The sequence below is a fragment of the Macaca mulatta genome, chromosome 16 (assembly GCF_049350105.2).
Source record: "Macaca mulatta isolate MMU2019108-1 chromosome 16, T2T-MMU8v2.0, whole genome shotgun sequence".
Lineage (NCBI taxonomy): Eukaryota > Metazoa > Chordata > Mammalia > Primates > Cercopithecidae > Macaca > Macaca mulatta.
In genome coordinates, this window is record NC_133421.1 from 61569716 (window position 1) to 61591024 (window position 21309).

Genomic DNA, 21309 nt, shown 5'->3' on the forward strand with positions numbered 1-21309 from the left:
ACATGTGAGCAAACGGAAGTGGGAGTGGGTATGACTCATTGAAAAACTGCAGGAAGTCTGTTACTGAAGATGACGGACAGTAAAGGGTCCATGCAGGCAGCAAGGTTGGGAAGATAAGCAGGAGGTTATGGTGGTGGTGATGGTAGAGGCTTGTTAGCCATTGTGAGGAGTTAGGAAGTATAATATTGGGAAGCTACTAAAATTTTAATTAGGAAAGAGGCATGGGCAGATTTTTAAAAATGACATCACTGGTTATAGAGTGGAAATGGGTTGGTGGGGCATATAACCAGAGGGTTGCAAGGTAGAAGATGATGGTGGCTTGGACCAGGATGGTGGCAATAGACTAGAGAGAAACAGATTGTTTGAAAGATATTTACCAGCTAGACTTGGCAGAGGAAGAAAGACCGATGAAAGATGACCCCCCCGCAGGGTTCTAGATTGGGCAACTGGATTATCCATGGTGCCATTTACTGACCTAAGGGAGTTGGAAGGAGAAGGTGACTTAGCCAAGAAGAGGACAAGTGGTTGTAGAGTCTGAGTTCACCCTGCACATTTCTCATCCAAAAATGTAACACCAAGTATAGCAGAATGGATATAGGCAGGATGGAACTAAGGCTTCAGTGAGTGGAGTGAGTATAATAATATCCCTGATTTTCAAGGGTTCAGAATTTGACACTTTTCTATAATGATTCAGGCATATATAGGCAGGTCTGAAGAACAGGTGATATGATGGATAGATTGCTTTTTCTGTGCAGCAAACCTACCCATTTCTTCCAGAAATAACCATCTGTGTTGTTTAAGAATTTCTTTCCTCCCCTATTCCACACAGTTTCTGTACGGGCTGCTATGTTGTTGACACCACCTCACACTCCACCACACCCATACCCCCACCCTCCCCATGGCCACAACGTATGCAGGTTGGGCCTATCAACTACTGGAGTATTAACAACTTGGACCGACATGAGTAATACATAAATGGTTGCCTCCTCCTCCTCCTTAAAACACTAGAAGGAACTTCAGGGCATGTTCCTGGAGTCCATGGTAATCCCTGGGAGCTGGACAAACCCTTGGTGCTTGCCACACCAGTAATGCTAAGCTTGAGCCAGGGAAGCCTGCTACTTACAAGATACATGTTAAATGCTATAAAGGGATCCTGGAAAAAGTTGGGAAGTCTCCACCTTTCGAGATCATGGAGTTCTGGCATGTTAGACCGAGAAGGAACCTTATTTCCTCATTTATAGTTGGGAAACTGAGTCCTTTAATAAAAAGGAAAGACAATTAAATTACCTGTCCTAGATGGTTTAGTTACTCAGCAACCAGAAGACATAATGTCAGACCAGATGTTCCTTGGGGTTCCTATAAACTCCGTTATTCTTTGATCTTGTGATTCTGTGTTGGACACCAGACAATGACACCCCTGAGCAATCAGGTTTATACTCTCCTCAATGGCCTTAGAGAAAAAGTGTGGCCTGGGTGGGGACAGTTGTGTGGAAACCCACAGTCCTGTCACTTAACTATTTTCTTCTTTAGAATCTTCTCTCCTTTGGCATCAGCTGACACAGGAAGTGGTAAAGTTATTATCTGTAGATTCAGCCAAATCACCATTTCCTGATTCTAATGTTCATCAACCACTTTTGAATCCTCCCCCCACTTCCCCTCTATTTTAGTTTGAGGTTCAAAAGCACCCATGAGGTAAATTAATACTCAGCCGAGCAGAGTGGGGCCCTGATGCCCTTGTGGTTCTGCCATTAATTTGCTGTAACCCAGGGACATCCAAGCTAGTCATCAGGTTTCTCTCTGTAGGTTAAAGGGTTTCTAAAGTTCCTTCCAGCTCTGAAATTCTGAGATTCCTTGTTGAATGTCATTCTGCAAGGGGAAGTTTATGGACCAGCTCCCTCTGGGAAGAAAAATGTTTCATGCAACCCTATGAATCTCATCTTAGTCCAGATCTTTTTTGTTTGTTTGTTTTTGTTTTTGTTTTTCAGAATACTATACTGGAAAAGTAAAAGAATCAGAGAAGCAGGATAACTGGCAACTGAAGTCGGCCAGCATCTCATGTGAATTAGAAATGGAATCACAGGGTGCTAGCATCCAAGTGACCAAAGAAACTCTTTGCTGAGGTGGCATGGAGTTTAAGGAAAGAGGTTATGGGGTCCTCCTTTAATGCAGCTACATTTCCCTCTGAGCCTCTGTCTGTTTCCTGTCAGTTTAGTGCAAAACCCTAGTCTACTACTCTGGGCTGGCTTAGAAAAAAATGCATCCTGGTTTTGTTCCAATTCAGGATAAAGGTGGGGAAGTCCTGCTGAGCCTCTCCCACAGCGAGCCTTCCCCTCACCACTGGCAGCACTGACACCAGTGACTAGCATTCACTTCTTGGGGTATGAGTCCACTGAGGGTGGGAGGATCCTCACATTAAGCATTATTGGGTACCATCTTAAATTGGGGACTTTGGAAGCCCTTGCCCTTCCCTTCCCCAGGCATTTTCTCCCTGGAGGGAAGATGTAGAAAGTTGGAAGTTAAATGACTTGCCCAAGGTCACACTGTTGGTGACACAGCAGGGATGAAAACCTTGGCTAATCTTCTGAGTCCTTGGTCTGACCCTTATGCCACAGCTGCTCTTTGTATAAGGGACAGTCTCACCTCCCAAGGACACTGGGCAAGGATGCCAGGTATTGATACGACTTGTCCCAGTGCCCAGTGACCTTCTATATCCTGCAGCCTGCTCAGACAGTAGAGGAAGCAGCTCTGGGGCAGAGGGAACTGCCATATGCAGAGCTGCCCTGGTGAAGATAACAGGTTGTCTGTCAATGTATGAAGACTATGTAGGGCGAGGACCACAGAGCTTCCACTGCAGGAGAAATTAAACCTGTCTCGCACACCAATCCCAGTGCTCTGATTACATTTACAGAGGTCACGGCCTGCATTCTGTCACCATGGAAACCTTTCAGGCTGCCAGGGTGTTGTCTGTGCATGAGGTTGATATTTAAAGGCGAAGTCGCAGGCCGCATTGCTGAACTATCAGCTGCCACAGGCAATTGCTCTCCTCCACCAGCCTGCGTCCTGGTGCTTCATCCCAGAGATAAGAGGAAGGGGAAGAGATGAAGAAAAGGGCCCACCTGTCTCTAACAGGCAGGTCTTTTTAGTAGAGCCAGGTTTGTAGGGAGGAAGGCTATAGGGTGCAGGTGCTGGGATAGCAGATGAAGGGCAATAAAAAAGGGCCCCAACTTTGTCAGAATATAAGCATTTTCTCGCAAGTGCACAGGCCCTCATGTTGAGTGCATCCCATTTTTTCTCTGATTCCTCCTCTAACTCATGAGCACATGTCATAGCGGCCATATGGAGCTGGGGGAGCCCCCTTTGCCTGAATGCCCTTGGTGGTTTCGATTTTGCACATCTGGTAGCTGCGTGAATTGTGCTGATAACAATATAGCTTATGAAGGATCCCTACTTCTTCTAAAGACCCCATAGCACTGTCCTGGAAAAAGCTACCATGGGAGTGACTTATCAGGAGTCCCAGGTGTTGGAAGAGGTAAATAACACCTGATTCAACAGAGTAAGAAAAGAACACAAGTGCTGACTCGGCTTGTGACCATCAATTTTTTCTTTAGTCTCAAGACAATTATTTCCACACCATTGAATGGAGTGTAGATAACACGGGCACCTTAATAGGCTGAGAGCAGAGGCTGTTTAGAGGAGATTTCAAGCACTGTGAGCATAAAATGAACATGAATATTCTGCAATATGCGTCTTACAACTTGTCATTAAGTGGATGGCCTCAGTGATGTGATGCAACAGGCTTTGATTGGAATATTGAGCTCTGAAAAAGGAAATTCTGCATCAATAGTCTCATGATGCGTAATATCACGTATTACTCAATAAAACTTGTCATTGTGTTGAAAGTGCAGATGATAAAAAGTACAGCAGCAGATAGGAACAGCTTGATCCACAAGGCACTTTTCTTTAGGAATTTACAGCCATTCCCTGAAGCTTCTCAACTGTCCTTGGAGGTAGAACATGGTATAGCCTGAAATTACAACTCAGGAAATCAAGTGGATTTGTTTGATTTAGTTTCTAATCCTCCAAACTATGAAGACTTCTTTATCATGTTTTCTATTTCTCCACTTACTTATCTTTTCATTCAACTTCTCATTCAGTTTCTTTTCCCTTTTTCTTTCTCACTAGCCTCATCCCTAGGCCATCACCCCTCCCACACACTCCCCAAGTCGTGTCCGTCTGCCACAACCCCAGCCCTTCTGTAGAGCTTAGCCCTGCTGGCAGCTCTCCAGACTAAAAAGACTGCAGACTCCTGGGATATGATCTTCCTTCTGATTGGTTCTTTGCAGGGTCTTTATTTATAGTGGAAACTTTGTTTTTGCTGCAATGAGTGAAAAGAGGAGTTAATATCTCATGCCTTCCAGATCAGTGTTTCCCCCATGTGGTTTGGAGAACACTGGAAGTATTCTAGAATAGATAGGACAGGGAGGAAATCTCTGGAGGTTGGCAGGGAGAATCTGATAACCTTGATTTGTTAGAGCCTGGTGCCAAGGAAGCCAAGGCCATTCTATTCATCTCTTTAAAGGCAGATTAGCTTCATAAAGAGGAAAACTCTCATCCTTGGCAACCAATGACACCTATATCTTGGTCACTCCTCAAATATATCTTTAATGAGTAAGAAAGATCAAATGAGAGATTATGGATAATTTGTATACGTATTTATTGAGCATCTGACAGGTGCTAGTTTTTGCGGGAAATGCAGGGACAGTAATCACTAAACTTCACGAAGCAACTACCATGCGGCAGGCAGGTGTAAGCAGAACATATATTAGCTCTTTGGATCTTCAAAACAACCTTGAGAATACAGTTACTATTGCCATTTTACTGCGGAGGAAATTGAGGCATATGCAAGATAAGTAACTTGTCCAAGGTCACAGCAAGCAGTGGCAGATTTGAGCACAGGGCTGTCTGACTTTAGGGCCACTACATTCTATACTCTATCACCTCTTTGATGGGGTCAGAACCATGCTTTGGGATAAATACTCTGAAGCTTATATGAGGGGTGGCATGGGATGGTGGGGAAATTGCATGAGGGAGGCCGGGTTAGAAGCCATTTCAACTTATCACTTCCCAATAAACATGTTGAGAACCAAACCCAAAGAGGTGACATTAAGGATGCAAGGAGGGTAAGGATTCAAAAGCCACTGTGAGGAGGTAAGACTAGTGGCCTTAGTGGCTGTTTAGAATGAGTGAGGAAGGGTCTAAGATGACTTCTATATTTTGAGCTTGAATTATCAGGAAAACAGAAATGCCTTTATAACATTACTTTTTTTTTTGGAGACAGAATCTCACTCTGTCACCCAGGCTGGAATGCAGTGACACGATCTCGGCTCACTGCAACTTCTGCCTTCTGGGTTGCAATGATTCTTGTGACACAGCCTCCTGAGTAGCTAGGACTAAAAGCGTGCGCAACCATGCCCAGCTAATTTTTGTATTTTTGTAGAGATGGGGTTTCGCCATGTTGGTCAGGCTGGTCTCGAACTCCTGGCCTCAAGCAATCCACCTGCCTTGGCCTCCCCAAGTGTTGGGATTACAGGTGTGAGTCACCACACCCGGCCTAACTGTTATAATTTATGGAGCATATACTATATACATACATCATCCTACTTAACCCTCACAATAACCCTGTAAGGTGGGGATTATGATCTCCAATTTACAGATGAGGAACTTGAGGTTCATGGAGCTCTGCCCAGAGTCTTTGAATAGGTAGGTGGCAGAGCCAGAAATGGGACCCAGGTCTTTCTGATTTGTAAGCCCATGCCCTGTCCACTGAGCTTTCTTGCTATTGCAATAATTAAGGAGAGAGGAAATAACAATTTGGTGGAACTGCTCAGATATCCAGGTGGGAATGTGGGGCAGAGGTACAAATCAGCAAAGCAATCTATACAAAGGGGAACGTTGTAGTAGCATGAGAATAAAACCACTAGAGATTCAGAGAACAAAGAGAGAAATGAAAGAAGAGGGATGGGAGAAAGGCAAGTAGAAAGCTTTGGCGAATACCTATGACTAGAAGGTGATATGAAGAGAGCCAAAGAAGGAGGCAGGGAAGTCACAGTTAAGATGGACAGGAAGAGGACCAGATAGGGCAATGCCAACCAAACTGGGTGCTTACAGCAACAGCACATGGTCAAGACCATCCAATGATCCAAAAAGAAGGCTGGTGAGGACAAAGGAAAGTGGAGAAGGAGGTCAGTGATGCTCTTGGGAGAGATATCCCTTTGGTGGTGTGAAGACAGGCAGGCAAGGTTAAGAGACGGAGGAGAAAGGACATGATATTTGATGGAGGAAGTTGATGGGGGCAGGGAAGGAGAGGAAAGGTTGAGAGTTGGAGGAGGTAGAGGGGTGGAGGGAAGATCTTGATTTTTAAGGATAGAGAAGACCAAGGATGTTAGCAGGCAGAGGGAAAGATTGAAGATGAAAAAGAATGTGAGACTGAAGATCTCAAATGTGGTGTAAGAGACTGCGATCACATTCTAGTGGAGGGATGAGAGGAGGCAAGACAAGAGTCAAACTGAAAAGCAATGCAACATGAACTGACGGTGCCATTTTGTGTATGAAAGATAGTGTGGTTTACACAGGAAGAAAATGCTGTGGGAAGGGGAGTCCAGAGATATTTAGGAAGAGAGGCTGGGTACGGTGTTCGGCTGGACACGGTGGCTCATGCCTGTAATCCCAGAACTTTGCGAGGCCAAGGTGGACAGATCACCTGAGGTAAGGAGTTCAAGGCCAGCCTGGCCAATGTGGTGAAACCTTGTCTGTACTAAAAATAGAAAAATTAGCCTGGCATGGTGGCATGTGCCTATAATCCCAGCTACTAGAGAAGCTGAGGCAGGAGAATCGCTTGATCCCGGGAGGTGAAGGTTGCAGTGAGCCAAGATGGCACCACTGCACTCCAGCCTGGGCAACAAGAGCAAAACTCCACCTCAAAAAAAAAAAAAAGAATAGATATTTAGAAAGAAAAAAAAATGAAATGGACACTGACACAATTCTGAAGGCAAGGAAAGAATACATCTTGAGGACCTAAAGGTCATTCCAAAGGATATCCACTAGGGCAAAGGTATTTTTACTTGCTTTCTTAGATTGAAATAATCAGCCATTGCTGTTTTTATCTCTGACTCTAGTGCTTCTGTCTGTATTTGAGAATGCTGGTGATTCTGATTAGATTACATCCACTCATCTTAGTGTCAGTATCCTCCAAAGCACATGAGCACATGTGTAGTGCAGGCCAGAGCTTTCTACCAGCTTCTTTTTTTTTTTTGAGATGGAGTCTCGCTGTGTCGCCCAGGCTGGAGTGCAATGGCACGATCTTGGCTCACTGCAAGCTCTGCCTCCCGGGTTTAAGGCATTCTCCCGCCTCAGCCTCCCAAGTAGATGAGACTACAGGTGCCCACCACCACACCCGGCTAATTATTGTATTTTTAGTAGAGATGGGGTTTCACCGTGTTAACAAGGATGGTCTTGATCTCCTGACCTCGTGATCCGCCCACCTTGGCCTCCCAAAGTGCTGGGATTACAGGCATGAGCCACCGCGCCCGGCCTACCAGCTTCTAAATAACTGCCCCTTCTCTCACCTTGAATCCTCCTGCTCCAACTCTGAATTCTAAGACCTGTAGTAAAGTGAGGAAGAAGAAAGGATAAAAAGTAAGGAAGGGGTTTGGGAACTTAAATTTGTTTTACCTTTGAAATAACAGATTAAAGGAAACCAAAGAAACCCAGTTTGACTTTAGAAAATTGCTGTCCCCCTACCTTCAATCTCCTTAATCCCCCAGAAGAAAAGATTACTTCTTCCATCTAGTTTCCAAAGTTATGTCTGCAAATATATAGTCTATAAAATTAGTCTTAACCTCATCTGCTCTCATGCAGATTAGCTACACAGACTGTTTCCGCATCTCACTGAGCGCACAGCTCATCTGGCTACAGCTGATACATTCTGAGTCCTCCCATATCCACTTCAGATCCCCAAGAGAACCAATCAAAAACAGAGAATGTCAGAGTCAGCAACCTCTTTGGTCTTCAGGTCCTCTGCTGGGCTCAGCAGTGCCCAAGGGAGATATCTAATGTGGTCTAAAGGATAGGTAAAGAAGACTAAAAAGGAAAAGGATTGGGGACAATAGAGAAAAAATAATAAGAGGAGTGATAGATAAGATAAAGAAGAAAGAAATGTTACTATTCATTTATTTATTTGAGACAGGGTCTCAGCTTTGTTGCCCAGGCTGGAGTGCAGTGGCACGGCAACCTCGCACTCCTGGGATCAAACAATCCTCCTGCCTAGGCCTCAAGAGTAGCTGGCACTACAGGCTCATGCCACCATACCCAGCTAATTTTTGAAATCTTTGTATTTTTTGTAGAGACAGGGGTCTCACTATGTTGCCCAGGTTGGTCTCCAACTCCCTGTCTGAAGTGATTCCCCTGCCTCGGCCTCCTAAAGTACTGGGAATGAAACATTACTATTTAGATGGAGAAGGGCCAACAGTGATTACTTCACAGAGTGGCTCAGTGATCCCTAGGCTGTAACTATCTATCTTAGGTATTTTTCAGTTCTACAAGAGCTTTGTACCAGATTCTAATGCATAGCTCCTTGCAAGCTGGGGGACCCTGGTCATAGTGCTGGGTCTGTTCCTTATCTTGAATTTGTTCCCTTTGAAGATGCTTTTGAGTTTTTATCCTGTTCCAAGCCTGTGCCTCATTGAGAACCTGCTTATGGAATTGCTTCCTGATGTGATATGAGAAGCTGCTTATTTTGTTGTATGTATTAGGGCAGAGAATCTAGGAGTGTGAGCTGGAAGGGGAGACCATTGGAAGTGTATTTGTGTGAGTGTGTGTATAACAGGACCCTCCTAAGTTGAAGAGTTAGCTAATTGGTAAGAACAAGGCTTCTGGCAAACCATGGAAACTCTTCATTTTTAGGCCACTGAAGTAATATGCCCAAGTTAGCATCTTATGTCCATCTCCTCTGCCTCCAAGGTGGTATGATGGTTGGTTTCTGGGGCCTTGCAAAACATACAGTGAGCCTGGTTCTTGGCACCGACAGGATGCATCATCTCTCTTTCCACATCCCTTAATGAAGTGTGCAGCTCTTGTCCTCATTAGGCCCCAGCATTGTCAATAAAAGAGTCAATAAACCCGGTTGATGGGGTTGGGACCGAGAGGCTGAGAGGCAGTGGCTGCACATCCACAGGGCAGACGTCAGCTCTGCCACATGTCATGACCCAGCATTCAGGGATCAATAACAAGCTCGGAATAAAGCCTCAGAGCCTGCCCTCTGCAGTTTCCTCTCCAGACCCATTTCAGCCAGGACAGAGCAGTGCCAGCCAGCTCCTGCTTTGCTTGCAGTTGTTCCCACTCCATGCCATTCTGGGTGCCAGATGCTTTTGTTTCTTCCTGATTGGGCCCTCTGGACATCCCATAGATGCCTATTTAGTGAGTGCCCACCTGGCATGAGAACATGTAGACAGCATTCCCAAGCAGCTCAGAGGCCAATACAGGCTCTATTTTCTGTGTCTTCTGTCTGCTGACAGTGCGTGAAGGGTCCCGGTGGACAAGGCGGTGTATTTTCTGCATGTTGTGCTGCTGGACTCCATTCCTGGCTGTTCTGCATCTCTTTAGATCCCCTTATCTTATCTAATTACAAGGAATTCCAGATTAATTTCATGGCCTCTGCTCCAAAGGACCTCTTATCTGTGAGGGCCTTGTATTTTAACCTTGTCATTCTTTTGTTGTTTGTCTTTAAGGGGCGGGTAGCTAAGAAGAGGATGCTAAGATCTTGCTGGAATTGGGTCTGGGGGGAGGGGAAGAAAAGGGAGGCAGACAGACCTGAGATTTGTGTATTCTGTTCCATCCTCCTGCCTGTGTGCAGAGACAGCTGGCTGCTTTCTTCCATGATAGCCACATAGTACCCAGCCACACAGAACAGGACCCAGGCAGGGACTCGGCTACTGCCAACCTCTCTAGATCTCTTTGATATTTCTGACAGAGCAGTAAAGGATTCGTGACTATCACATTTTGCCTTGCCTCTCTTCACCTCCTCAAAGACTCTTCGGTGTGGTTTCCATGGCTACCCCCAATCAGATTTGGCTTTCTGCGAAATTGGATTTCAAAGAAGGACAAGGCTTCAAAGGAATTTGTCCATTTAACAGAATGTCATTAGGAGTGAGGCTGACTGCTGAAACAGGGTCCTCAGATGATTAAGGAAGGGCTGCGTTCATGTGTGGAGGCAGATTTCTGTCTGCAATGAGGAACTTTGATGCAACATGACAATACTGTATTGGAATCTGCCAGTCACCCGCTACATACTACCCGACTCTGCACCTCCCTCTACCCCTGTCTCTCCAAAACCCAGAGATTCTTGTAAGGAAGGATGCATGTAGAATACGTACACTGTGAGTTTTTGCTGTTTTCCTTGGTGTAAGTAAGCTATGACAGGCAGTGAAGCCTGCAAAGAAGTGCAGTTACCTGGGTTTTTTGCTCTTTATCAAACAATTCATTAGCTGGTAGCCTATATTAGTATGTGACACCATATCCTTGAACAAGAGGGAGAGGTTATCAAATTTTCTTCTGTTACCAAGAGGGAAAGCAAGGCAAAGTTTAGGTTGACATACAGGGGGACTTTGTTTCCCTTGCTGTATTTTTTTTTTTTTTGTAACACTTTAGATTTACCAAAAAATAACTGAGATGATAGCACAGACAGTTCCCATGTATCTTTCCTTGCTTTTTAGTATGCACCATAAGTACTTCAAAATGGTCCTAGAGCAGCTACAATTTTATAGGTGAAGTGGTGAAGTTGGTAAAAATGCCATGGGGGTACCTGGTACTTGATCCCAAGCCTGAAAGAGGTAGTCTGCCCACTGCTATACTTTCTTTTTTTTTTTTTTTGAAACAGAGTCTTGCCCTGTCACCCAGGCTAGAGAGAAATGGCCTGATCTCGGCTCACTGCAACCTCTGCCCCCCGAGTTCAAGTGATTCTCCTGCCTCAGCCTCCCGAGTAGCTGGGATTACAGGTGCGCACCACCATGCCCAGCTAATTTTTGTATTTTTAGTAGAGATGCGGTTTCACCATATTGGTCAGGCTGGCCTCAAACTCCTGACCTCGTGATCTGCCTGCCTTGGCCTCCCAAAGTGCTGGGATTACAGGCATGAGCCACCACGCCCAGCCACCCATTGCTATACTTTCTCAGGGCAGGAAGGAGGATGAGCAGGAGCCAGATACCCCAGAGAGACTCACGCCAGCCTCTGTCCCCTCACCCCAATTTACTGCAGCTTGTAGGTGGGTCATGTGACACTCAAACCAACGCACCACTCCTTTTCAGATGGCAGAATGCACTGTACTCCTTAAAGGATCACACCTCATCCTTGAGGCTGTATCTCTGGATGGGAAACAGTACAAGGAGGCAGGCACTTATACCACTCATCCTTCTCAACGATTTCTTTTTACTGCTCTTGCCCCATCTCCTAGGTTGAGTCCATCATTATTCCCCTTATAGCTGTTGTAAAAACCATTTTACCCACTTTCCTTGTGTCTTTTCTTACCACTCCTAATCTTTTCTACATATTCTGTAGGTTGAGTCTGAGAATAGAAACGCCACTTTTTACTAAGAAGGAAAACAGCAGAGGTGGAGATGTGTGAGGCCACATACTATACCGGAGCTCCCGTTAGGTCATTCCCAATCTAAAAAATTGTCAATGGCTCCCCAGTGCCCACTCAATTAAGTTCAACTTTCCTATTCTGACTTTCAATTCCCTTAACAGTAGAGCTGCAGTTTATCTTGACAACCATAGTCTTCCTACAACATCCAGTAAAAGAGGGCTACTAACTAGTCCTCAAGCTGGTAAGGGCTCTTCCTTCTTTCTTTACTCTGGTCCTTCCACCTGGAAAGTCCTCCTGCCCCTTCAAAGTCTGGTGTGTTTTTCAGAGCCCATCTCAAACACCACATGCACCTTTGAACACTCACAAGCATACTGGCACTTCCTTTTTTTTTTTTTTTTTTTTGCTTTTTTAAGAGACAGGGTCTTGCTCTGTTGCCCAGGCTGCAGTACACTAGGGTGATCATAGTTGGCTGTAACCTCAGACTCCTGTGCTCAAGTGATTCTCCTGCCTCAGCCTCCCAAAGTGCTGTGATTACAGGTGTGAGCCACAATGCCTGGCCTCTTCCCTCCTTTTCTTGTATTCAACTCCCTTCTTTTATCAACCGTAGCACTTTATACCTTTTTCATGGCAGTGGACCTATTGTACTTTAAAAAACCTCTTCATTTTGAGAGAATTGTAGATTCACAGAGAGTTTAAGAAATAATAATAATAAGATGAAATAATAATAGAGGAATTTCGTCTATCTTTACCCAGTTTCCCCCAAGGGTAACATCTGGTAATATTACAGTACCATGTTACAACCAGGAGACTGACACCAAGTGTCCCTTGAATGAGACTGTGATTTTGTCCTTCACTTTCCTCCCTTCCGCAGCTCTTGGAGGGAAAGGGCTCTGTTCTCCTCTCCCTCAGCTTTCTCCCTGAGTTACCCCTTACTTTCCTCAGGGCCTTTCCAGCCTGAGGGAGAACAGCACAGTTCGGTTTCCTGTGTCCCTTGCTGCCACGCTGCCGCGATTCTCCCAAATGGTGGTGTCCTTATATTGCTTATTGGGAATTAATCATTTCCTTTCAACATTGTGGCTTCCCTAAGAGCGAAGTTTTGCCCTCTTTTCTGGAGATGGAGATGTGAACTGGACAGGCAATTGAGAGGTGCTATGCTTGACGGGAATTGGATTCTGCCTCTCGGCACCCTACTTCAGGCACCCCGCGGTCTTTCAAATCTGCCACCGTGAGTTCATCTGTTCGGTGCTTAGGATGGAGTCTTCAAAGCCGTGGGTCCTTTGAGCCTTTTGAAGTCTTCTGTTTTGGTGGGTGCTGGAGGGGCGCACCTTTGGCCTCGCATGGTGCGGTGCTTCTGGCACCCCCAATCCTTCTACCGCGGGGCCCCGGGCGTGAGCGCCACGTGCGCCCACACCCCGCGCCCCTTCCCGGGTCCCCGCCTGTCGCCCGCGCCACTTCCTGAAGCGCCCCGGGACCCACAGCCCCGCCCCGCGGCCGGGCTGGGCGGGCGGCGACCGCGGCTGAGGTACAGGTGCCTCGCGGCGCAGCCGGGTCGCCTTCCAGCCGGTCCGCCTCGCGACCAGGGCCCGCGCCCCCTCCCGCCTCGCACACCGGTCTCTCTCCCGCCCAGCCAAATGCAGGCCGCCGGCCTCCCTGAGGAGATCCGTTGGCTCCTGGAAGGTAACGCCCTGGCGCAAGCCCCCTTAAGTGCTGAGCCGAAGGCAGAAAGGCGACTCCAGGCCTCCCACAGCCAGGCTTTCTTTTCAGCTTCCTCACTCACCTCCTTCTAGAACCTTAAGGCTTCTAGAGGCCTCAGCTCCCCAGAGCCATCTTTCCATCCTCTCAACTCAGGGCCCCTTTCACTCCCTGGAGTCCCACATCTTCCTTTTCCTTGAGGCACCTCCAGGCCTCCACTTCACCTCCCCGGCTTCTAAAGTCCTCAGGCCAGGTTCTTGGTCTCCCATGCCACCTTGCCTGGTCTTCGACCTGTCCCTTTCTCCGAATAACTGCTCTACATCTGTAGGGTTTCCCGTCCCCCTCCTTCCCCAGACACGACTTCCTCACCTGTCACAGAAGACCCCAAACCTTCCTGCTTAGAGGTCCGCGAGGCTCTCCAGGGGGCTGCGAGGGGCTCATGGGATCCCCATGGGCCAAGGCCAGGTGGTTGACGTGAGTTTTTGTCAGTGCGAAAACCCCAGCCCTCCCTTTATCACCCTGCGGACGTCTAGGGGGTCTCACCCACCCCAAGGCAGGCTCATTCTCAGTATGGGATTTCCTCCTTTTCTAGAAGTGCCCCCATTGTGGTGTGTTCACCTTCCGACTACAGTGTCTAAGCGATGGTTTAAAGAGTTCCGGCCATCCCCATCAACACTCAGCACACACTGCCGACACTCCAGAGAGATGTCTCAGAGACGTTGCTAAAGGGCAGTTTCATCTGCTGGGTTTCATGGTGAAAGTCACTTTTACTTGCTTTCCTGTAACTAACCTTCCAGAGAGGACAGAGGCCTGGAATCTGCAGTTGCATAAGGGTTCCAGGAGAAAACTATTCAGAATTAAGCCTTTTGGCATCTAAGTTGACGTATTTGACACATATTTAACAGATGGCCTGCTTTGGGCAGGTCACACTTTTGGCAAGCAGTATTTTTTTTTTTCAGTTTCTCTCAATTTAATTGGTTTTATATCTCCATTACCTTGTTATCTCGGTATAAATGCCTCCTAATCAAATATTTGGCAAGTCCTTTTGGTCTCTGTTGGTAGCACTGTTTCCATTCTGGATTGCTTCTATGTAAAAGCTGTCAACTAGATATTTCTTTTGAGGTGAGGTTTCCAAAATCCATTTTACTTATGATCAGAATAAATCTAAATTTTGGGGGTGGAAAACTATTTGCAGGGTAAAGGAGCATTATCTAAGTGTCTAAGAAGAAGCAATCCAGCCTTTCCCTCTGTTGTTGGTTTAATATTAGGCTTGTGAAGGAAGGCTGTAATTGTCTTTGGTTTCTAGGAGAGAAAGAACTGTGGCGAAAAGTTTAACTCTGCCCTTGCATTGAAAGATATAAAGTGGTTCTTTTTATTGGTATCTGTCATTTGATGAGAGGAAACCTATTTTATAAGCTTGTTAAACTATACTTCAGTTTTGTGTCTAGCCTTGGTAGAAAATTCCTTTTTATTTTCAGAGGCTTGCAATGAAATCCATTCCTTCAGCATTTTTGATGTGCAGTTCTTTATTGTTCAAAACTGACACTTTGGTAAACAACTCATTTCTGCACCTGCCACCTTCCTTTAGCTTAGATTATTTTCTTGTTAGCTGACTGTTTTTAATTGAAGTCTTCAGATCTCCTTCTAAAGCAGAACCTTTGTTTGCTGACAAGTAGAGCAGGGTATGAATGGAGATTAATTGCATGTCACATACTTCTGTATCAAGCTTGCTGTGTCTTAACAATCTCTGTTGGTGCTCAGGTCTTTAAAATATATGGAGGAGTCTGAAACCAAATTATAAGGAGCTTCGTTGGTTAATGTATTTCTTTAAGGCTTTTTTTTTTTTTTAGTTTGCAATTAGAACTTGAACTGAAGTAGAGAAAAAAATGTAGTGTGATTCATCCAGTGATTCTAATGAAAAATGTTTGAAGAATATGTTTTTGAAAGGTTCCTGTAATAATAATAGCAACATATTGGTTACAAGTTTTATTTCTTATGGAACATAGTCCCTGGTGTAGACCGGGAGCATTATTCATTGTGTTACAAATAATCTGTCGATATTAGAAGCCCACAATGGCCATCAATTTGTTGTTTGTTGCTATTTGTCTCCCCCACCACACACTTTTTAAGGGTAACTGTTGACAATTAGAAAAAATGGAGGTCCTGATCTCTATATAGTCACTCTGTGGGAGGGAAACACAGGATGTGAGGGCTGCAACTCTAGTGCTGCCACATGGCTGTGGGGGTGGAATTTCCATAATGAATTACTACTTTCATAAACCAAGGCATAAGCATTGGCACAGTGATTTAACACTGGACATCACAGCTATAACTTAAGCATTTATTTGTTTATAACTACACAAGCATAAATGACAGAGGGGCATTTTTTGACATAATGTGTGTGCTTTTAAGAATAAAATATGTAAAGCATTGTGAATGGTTGATAACAAAATTTTACATAATGAAGAAGAGAACAGAAATTCTCAAGGCCTAAAATTAATTTTGTTTAAATATAAAATTTGAAACATTTGGAAATGTTTCATTTGACCTAGAAACCTCACTTCTAAAAATCTGTGACTGAAGTTAAAGGACATGTAGTAGTATATGCATGAAGATCTATCCTAAATGTTAATTAGTTGGGAGACTCAGGGTGATGGTTGAATGAATTATGGGACATTTGTCTTATGGAATACATCACAACCCCTAAAAAGGTATTCTGTGGATCTGTATATAGGCTTTGAAAGTGTCCATGGCATATTTTTAAGACTAGAAGGCAAAATGCATGATAGTACATGTAATATCCCATTTTTGCTTGAAAACCGAAAGACAAAACCAGAAAAGCCACAAATGCTATAAATGTTTGTGTAAGCCTAGGAAGAAGTGAAAAAGAATATATACCAGACTGGTAACATTGGCTTCCTTGGGAGAAGAGTGAGAGTTTGGACAAGGGGAGGTTATTAATTTTTATTTCATACATCTTTGGGTTGTTTGAATTGTGACAATGACCGTGTATTACTTTTGTAAATAGGAAAAAATAAGTAGTAAGGATATTTAAAAGAAAAAGGAACAAAAGACAAATAGAAACTCAGAGAGGTCAAAGTGCTAACGGACCATTAACTATGCTTATGGTCATGTTTTTCTCTTTTTAGCTCTGAGGGGTATGGAAGGTGGAGAAATTAAAAACAAAAAATGTTATCTTGGATTTTTGGCAAATATCAAAACAGTGTGAGGCTTCTAGAGTAACTCAGGAAATAGCTTCTTTAGATAGACTCTGTCAGGCTCTCATATAGAAATAGTAACTAGTACCCTATCAACAAATAAGTACTTCATAGATAAGTAAAATGAAGGGTGCTTTCTGCTTTATTGAAAGAGGAGGAAATATTCAGGTCTGTTTTCAAATAATAGAGCTTCAGATGTAGAAGTTATCTTTTTGTTTTTGTTTTGTGATAACCACGCTGAAAACAAAAACAATGAAGTGCTGGCAGTTTGCATAATCTTTGCTCCACAGATATAAACATAATCAGTCTCTCCTTCCTGGTCTTTCTAGCCCCGCTTTTGAAGTCAGAAGCAAAAGAGATGAGTATGAAGGAGATGGAATAGACATTTCTTTGGTTTGTAGTTTGTCCTGTGTGATGGAATGGGGGCTACTGATATTACCCTGGTAGCTGATAGGTCCCAACTGCCTATATGGCACTAAATCCTGCCCAGAATGTGAATTTAAGCCAAAATAACATCAACAACCTGGCTGCATGTAGTAGCAATTGCTGCGTTAATGTTGATTCTGATACGCCTATAGTTATTTATTTTTAAACTTCCTTGTAAAGAAGCAGTCATTAATCATTTCCTTCCAGATTGTTCTCCAGACCTGTATTGGTCAATGCAGCCAACCATAAAATCTGTTTCAGTATAGTAAAATTCCAACTATGGGGAACTCGCAGAAATGAGTTGCTCTGGATAGCTGAGGAGATTCTCTTTAAGCACTCTTACCTTTTTATTATAAACATTTGTGATGAAGTTTTTCCTCAAATGCATTAGGAACTTTTCTTCTTTAGCCAACCAGTCTACGGCTATCTTCAAATGAACCTCTTTAGAGCACTCTTTAACTCAAAGTTGTTATAGTGAATATCTATTATCATACTTTATGGAAATGTATTGTTTAGGATGTTTGGCCATAGTTGCCCCTGAACTGCTTTGTAGGTGTCTGAGTCTGCTTTATATATTTTTTTTCATTATTTTTTTCCTGCTGTTAGGCCAAGGCCTATCACTTTGCACCCCTGTCTGTATGTCTACATTCCCAGTGCTTCTGGAACATTAGATAACCACGTTAGTTGGAATTGAGATATATGTAAAAGAAGTTACAAAGAGCTTTCTTGATGAACAAAGTACCCACACCTTTAAATGTGGGATTTGTAAGATGTATTTTGGTCGCTCAGAATCTTTTTGCTTAATTTTTGAAACTGGATTGTCTTCCAGATAGCTGAGGCTACGGCTCAGTTGAATTCTGAAAAGCGAGATATGACTATAGTTCTATTCCTTTTTTATATTAAAATTTTCTGATTACAGAAGTAATAATGCTCATTATAGAAAATACAGAAAACACACAATAGGATACAGTTACTCAGAATCAATAATTGTTAAATTTCCATGTATTTTTCTCAGTGTTTATTATATGGATATACTTTAAAAGTTGGGACATATTTGTGCACAGGTTTGTATACTGATTTTTTGTACTTACAATTTTTCACTTGTTATTGTCTCCTGAGGGTTTTCTTTACTTTTTGAGACGGAGTCACACTCTGTTGCTCAGGCTGGAGTTCAGTGGCGCAATCTCGGTTCACCACAACCTCCAACTCCCGGGTTCGAGTGATTCTCCTGCCTCAGCCTCCCGAGTAGCTGGAACTACAGGTGTGCACCACCGTGACCGGCGAATTTTTATATTTTTAGTAGAGACGGGTTTCACTATGTTGGCCAGGATGGTCTTGATCTCTTGACCTCGTGATCTGCCCACCTCGGCCTCCCAAAGTGCTGGGATTACAGGCATGAGTCACCGTGCCTGGCCTTTCCTGAGGGTTTTCTTAGATCACTGCTGTGCTCTGGATGTTTGTGACTTGCCAAAATTTTTATGTTGAAATCTAACTACAAATGTGATGGTATTAGCCTTTGGGAGGTGATTAATGCCCTTATAAAAGAGGTCCCAGAGAACTGCCTTACTCCTTCCACTATGTGAGGACACAGTTAGAAGGTGCTATCTATGAACCAAAAAGCAGGCCCTCAGCAGACACTGAATCTGCCAGTGATCTGGACTTTCCAGTTTCCCACTGTTAGAAATAAATTTCTGTTGTTTATAAGCTACCTAGTTTGTAGTATTTTGTTATAGCAGCCCAAATGGAATAAGACAATCATTAAGTGGATTTTTTTTTCCTTCAAGTTATATATCCTATTTTTATTCCACAAATAGTTTTACCCTAATATCTTAAAATAAAAATCGGGCCAGGCATGGTGGCTCATGCCTATAATCCCAACCCTTTGAGAGGCCGAGGTGGAAGGATCACTTGAGCCCAGAAGGTTGAGGCTGCAGTGAGATAAGACTGCACCACTGTAGTCCAGCCTGGGTAATGTAGTGAGATCCTATCTCAAAAAAAGAACAAACAAGAATGTTTTCCCTGCTTAACTTGTTCATTTCTTACTTTTGGTACCATGAATTTTTCATCCTCGAACTCTATTTTATCTCTTAGATATTAAGACTGTGCTGTTGACCATAAAAGCCACTAGCCACATGTGGCTATTTTAATTTAAATTATTAACTAAAATTAAATACAACACAAAAAGTTAGTTCCTCAGTTGTGCTAGTGACATTTCAGCTGCTTAGTAGTCACAGCAGCTACTGTAGCGGACAGTGTGTAAAGTCCTGGTAGTTGATGATCTAGAATACAGTGCTGAGTGAATTTCTCAGGAAGGGTACTTTGATGATAGGTTTGCTGAGCCTCTGTATGTCCGAGAATGTGTCTCCCTTATTTCATATAAACTCAGCTGTGGGCATGAAGTTCTGGGGTCATACTTTTCCCCTTTCTTCAACCTCCCCCCAACTCAGCCTGTAAAAGTTGTGCCATTATCTTTTGGCCTTCAGTTTTGTGAAGGAGAGGTCTGATGCCAGCCTGGTATATTTCATTTATAATCCACTCCTCCCAGCTGGGGGTGTATAGAATATTTTTCTTTTTTTTTTTTTTTTTTTTTTTTTTTTTTGAGACGGAGTCTCGCTCTGTCACCCAGGCTGGAGTGCAGTGGCCGGACCTCAGCTCACTGCAAGCTCCGCCTCCCGGGTTTACGCCATTCTCCTGCCTCAGCCTCCCGAGTAGCTGGGACTACAAGCGCCCGCCACCTCGCCCGGCTAGTTTTTTTTTTTTTTGTATTTTTTAGTAGAGACGGGGTTTCACGGTGTTCGCCAGGATGGTCTCGATCTCCTGACCTCGTGATCTGCCCGTCTCGGCCTCCCAAAGTGCTGGGATTACAGGCTTGAGCCACCGCGCCCGGCGAATATTTTTCTTTGCTCTCAAAAATGTCACTAGTTAGTATCAAGGTCTTACTTTTTAATACTTTTGTTGTTGTTGTTCAGTAGCATGCCAGGAAGGCCTTTTAATAATTTTGCCTGGTATGTAGTGAACCCTCTTGATCTGTGGACTCAGGTCTCCCTTTGAGTTGGGAAAGTTTTCTTCTATTATGCTTCTGCTCCATCTGTTTTATTCTGTCATACTTGGCTTTATAGCATACATATATTGGATTCCTGATATGCTCTCTCTGTTTCATCTTTTTTACTGTCTCATCTGTCATTGCTTTCATTATGGTTTTAAATTCAACATTTATTTATTTTTTAAAAAGTTGCCATGTATTCTTTCCTCATTATTCATTGTCTCATTTTCATTACATCTATAAAGTGCTGATTTGTACATTTAATGACTTTTTGGATGTTGCTGAGAATTAGAAATTTTCTAAACATTTTTGTTCTTTAATAATAAATCTGCTTCAGAAGTAGGCATTTTCTTTAGTTCTTCAGGTGATCTTTTCTTTTGGAACATTAATGTTTTCTCATAGGTCCTGTATATTTTCTCTGTGTGCAATTTGCCTAGATTCAAATTCTAACTCTTCCACTTTCTAACTACCATTTACTCACTAAATAGACCATGGGTCTCAGTTTCTTGATCTGTAACGTTGAAATAATAATGGCACCTATCTGTAGTATTGAGATAATAGTGGTACCTATCTTACAGAATTTATATGAAGAATAAAAGAATGAATATTTGAAAAGAATTTAGAACAGTATCTGGTATGTACTAAACACCATATAAATGTCTGATAAATAAAATTAAATTTTTTTTCACTTGAGCTATCCAGTTGACCTCTTTTGTTTGTTTGTTTTGGCAACTGCCTTTCCACAGGAAAACTCCCAGGCATGGTCTTTTGCTTATATTGGTAGCCCATCCCTGTTTTTATCCTTTTTCTCCATTACAGGAGGCTTTTTTTTTTTTGAGATGGAGTCTCACTCTGTTGCTAGGCTGGAGTGCAGTGGTGCGATCTCGGCTCACTGCAACCTCTGCCTCCTGGGTTCAAGCGATTCTCCTGCCTCACCCTCCCGAGTAGCTGGACTAAAGGTGCACACCACCAAGCCCAGCTAATTTTTGTATTTTCAGTAGACACGGGGTTTCACCTTGTTGGCCAGGATGGTTTTGATCTCTTGACCTCGTAATCTGCCTGCCTCAGCCTCCCAAAGTGCTGGGATTACAGGTGTGAGCCACCACATCCAGCCCAGCTTTTAGGGATTCTTTCAAAATCTCCATTTCTTTCCTTCAGAGTCTAGTGATTATTTTGATGAGAAACTTTATGGAGGAAGGAGAGAGAAAATTAGCTTCATTGCTTTTGTTCTCTGAATTTTCTATATTCTTATAGATTCCCAGGCATATAATTTTTCTACCCTGATGTTTCAG

General features: G+C 43.6%; 1 protein-coding gene across 4 annotated transcripts in view; it reads left to right on the top strand.

Moving 5' to 3' along the window:
• The first annotated feature begins 12868 nt into the window (after positions 1 to 12868).
• SKAP1 (src kinase associated phosphoprotein 1) overlaps positions 12869 to 21309 on the top strand; it is a 325743-nt gene continuing 317302 nt past the window's right edge. For 3 of the 4 annotated variants that reach the window (XR_013406615.1, XR_013406614.1, XM_015119395.3), the window contains exon 1: positions 12871 to 13315. Coding sequence is in view for 2 of the 4 variants with exons in the window: in XM_015119395.3 (XP_014974881.2) it covers positions 12976 to 13315 (340 nt within the window). In the remaining 2 variants the exon portion in view is untranslated. Of the gene's footprint in view, positions 13316 to 21309 lie in introns of all 4 variants that reach the window. The other variant, XM_015119393.3, reaches the window with a different exon arrangement.